This window comes from Brassica oleracea, unplaced genomic scaffold (genome assembly GCF_000695525.1).
Source record: "Brassica oleracea var. oleracea cultivar TO1000 unplaced genomic scaffold, BOL UnpScaffold02244, whole genome shotgun sequence".
NCBI lineage: Eukaryota > Viridiplantae > Streptophyta > Magnoliopsida > Brassicales > Brassicaceae > Brassica > Brassica oleracea.
The window spans coordinates 1-2,122 of NW_013618774.1; the positions used below are offsets into that span (position 1 = coordinate 1).

The following is a 2,122-nucleotide window of genomic DNA, read 5'->3' on the forward strand; positions in this document are numbered from 1 at the left end:
TTATTGAAGTGTAAGCAAAAGACCGAAAAGAGATAAGAACTAAACTCAAAGCTATTTCTCTCTCTAATCTCTCTCTAAATTCCGCTTTGTGTGCTCCCTCCCTTCCTTAGTCATGAGCCTTCCTCTTCATACACATTGCGAGGGAAAGAGTTGTTGGTTCGTCATCATTATTTTCTGACTCACCACAGTGCTCGGCGGCGTTGTTAATGTTTAGGTTCGGCGCCGTAATAGGTGTTTTCTCCTATCCTTGCTTCCCGGGTTCGATGGCGTGTCAGGTCGCTCTGACGGGCAGGTGAGCTGGTTTGTCTCGAGGCAGATTGGCACGTGATGGCCACGCTTTCTTCTTGGGCTTTGCTCCCATGCTTGGGCCTTTACTTCCAAAACCGGGCCGAGTGAACTCCTGGGCCATGACGCCAGACGGGCCCATATCCAACAATCAGGATTCAGGGCCGCACAACCACCATTGAGTCACATGCTGATGCTGCTGTCGTTGGACATCTTGTTTCCATGAGTTATCGGTGGCTTTACACTTTATCATCTTCATCTTTTAGCTAGGTTCCATGATTTTTTTTTTCATTTATGTGAATAATCTTTCTCGTGTTGCCAGCAAACAAAAAAGATTTCATAAACACCTTCCCACCGATACTTTATAAAATGTACTCACAACTTCGAAGCTATTTTTTACATTTATAATTTACAAATCAATGTCTGCTGATATAAATACCATACCAAATTGTTTGCTTCAGACTCAAGTCACCCAAGAGTCACAATGAATAACAATAAGACAGCAATCCCATTCTTATTCATCTCTTTGTTCCTTCTAGTCTCGGCTGCTGCGGTAACAACCGGGGCAGAAGTAAAACACGTCAAAGACACAAACGGAAACCCAATTCAGAGACAGACCCAATACTTCATCCAACCAGCTTCAGGCAAGAAAGAAGGCGGTCTTGTCCCAACAAGCATTGACTTAGCCCATTCGTGTCAACTAGGTGTTGTCCAAACAGTCCTTCCATTTCAACCAGGCATACCTATTACTTTCTCTACTCCATTCTTCGACATAGGCAATGATATATGGATAAACACGAACCTAACAATCGCTTTTGAGTCACTGATCTGGCCATGCCCTTCCTCAAAGATATGGAAAGTTGAATCCTCGTCGTCGTGTACCAACAAGCGTTATGTAACGACTGGTGGTAGCTCTAGCAGGAAAGATAGCTTTTTTAGGATTCAGAAATATGGAAACGAACAAAATACTTACAAGCTCGTTCATTACCAGAGTTACTCGGCTATAAACGGTATTAAGAGTGTTGGTACCACCACCAGCTTTTACGGTGACCCCATACTTGTTCTTAACGATGATGATGACGATAACAATGCCTTTCCAGTTAAGTTCCGTAAGGTTGAGACATCCACGGATAATTTATTTCAGAATTTTAGTCTAAGAATGCTTCTGAGACTAATGTTTAGTAAGTTGTATTATGGAAAATAATGGGTGGAAACAGCATATCAACCAACTAAATGTAATGAAAAGTTATATATGTATTTGTCATTTATGAAGTGTCCTTTTCTTAGAAACCAAACTCAAGCAAAGCATACGCCAAATCTGCGCATAACCTCTTCTTATTCCAGATATCTCAATCTTTGATTGCTCGATCATACTTAATAAGGAATTTATCAGTTAACACAAGTACAATCTCTATGCGTTGATTAATCTTTCGGTGAAAAAGCTATAGAAACGCGTTTTTAGGCTAATAAATTGAAGAAATGAAGCAATTCCTAACCGGGCTTTTTAATCGAGTTCCTCCTATAACTTTAGATGGAGAAATAATGCTTGCTTATGAAGTTATTCCTATGTTTTGATTATTCCTGCAAGTTCATATTTGCTTATCACGCAAGTTAACCACCAAGGCAAGCTATTTTGGGCTTAGTTACAAAAAAAAGAAAGAGCTCTTTTGGGCAAAATAGGTTTAAGCAGTTTAAATTTAGGTGAGCTTCAACGAACACTGCATCATTTATATATGTATCAGAGCCCCCCCAGTTTTTTTTTCTTCAAACATTCCAGCTCAGGTCTAGTTAGCGTCCAAAACAAGACATTCTGATCTTGACTTATTTTATCATGAAC

At 40.1% G+C, this 2,122-nt stretch overlaps 1 protein-coding gene across 1 annotated transcript; it reads left to right on the forward strand.

Annotated features, from left to right (window-relative positions):
- Positions 1–714: 714 nt before the first annotated feature.
- LOC106321641 (endogenous alpha-amylase/subtilisin inhibitor-like) lies at positions 715–1,565 on the forward strand. Its single transcript, XM_013759882.1, has one exon. The coding sequence runs from the start codon at positions 770–772 to the stop codon at positions 1,487–1,489; it is 720 nt and encodes a 239-aa protein (XP_013615336.1). The 5' UTR covers positions 715–769; the 3' UTR covers positions 1,490–1,565.
- The last annotated feature ends 557 nt before the right edge of the window (positions 1,566–2,122 follow it).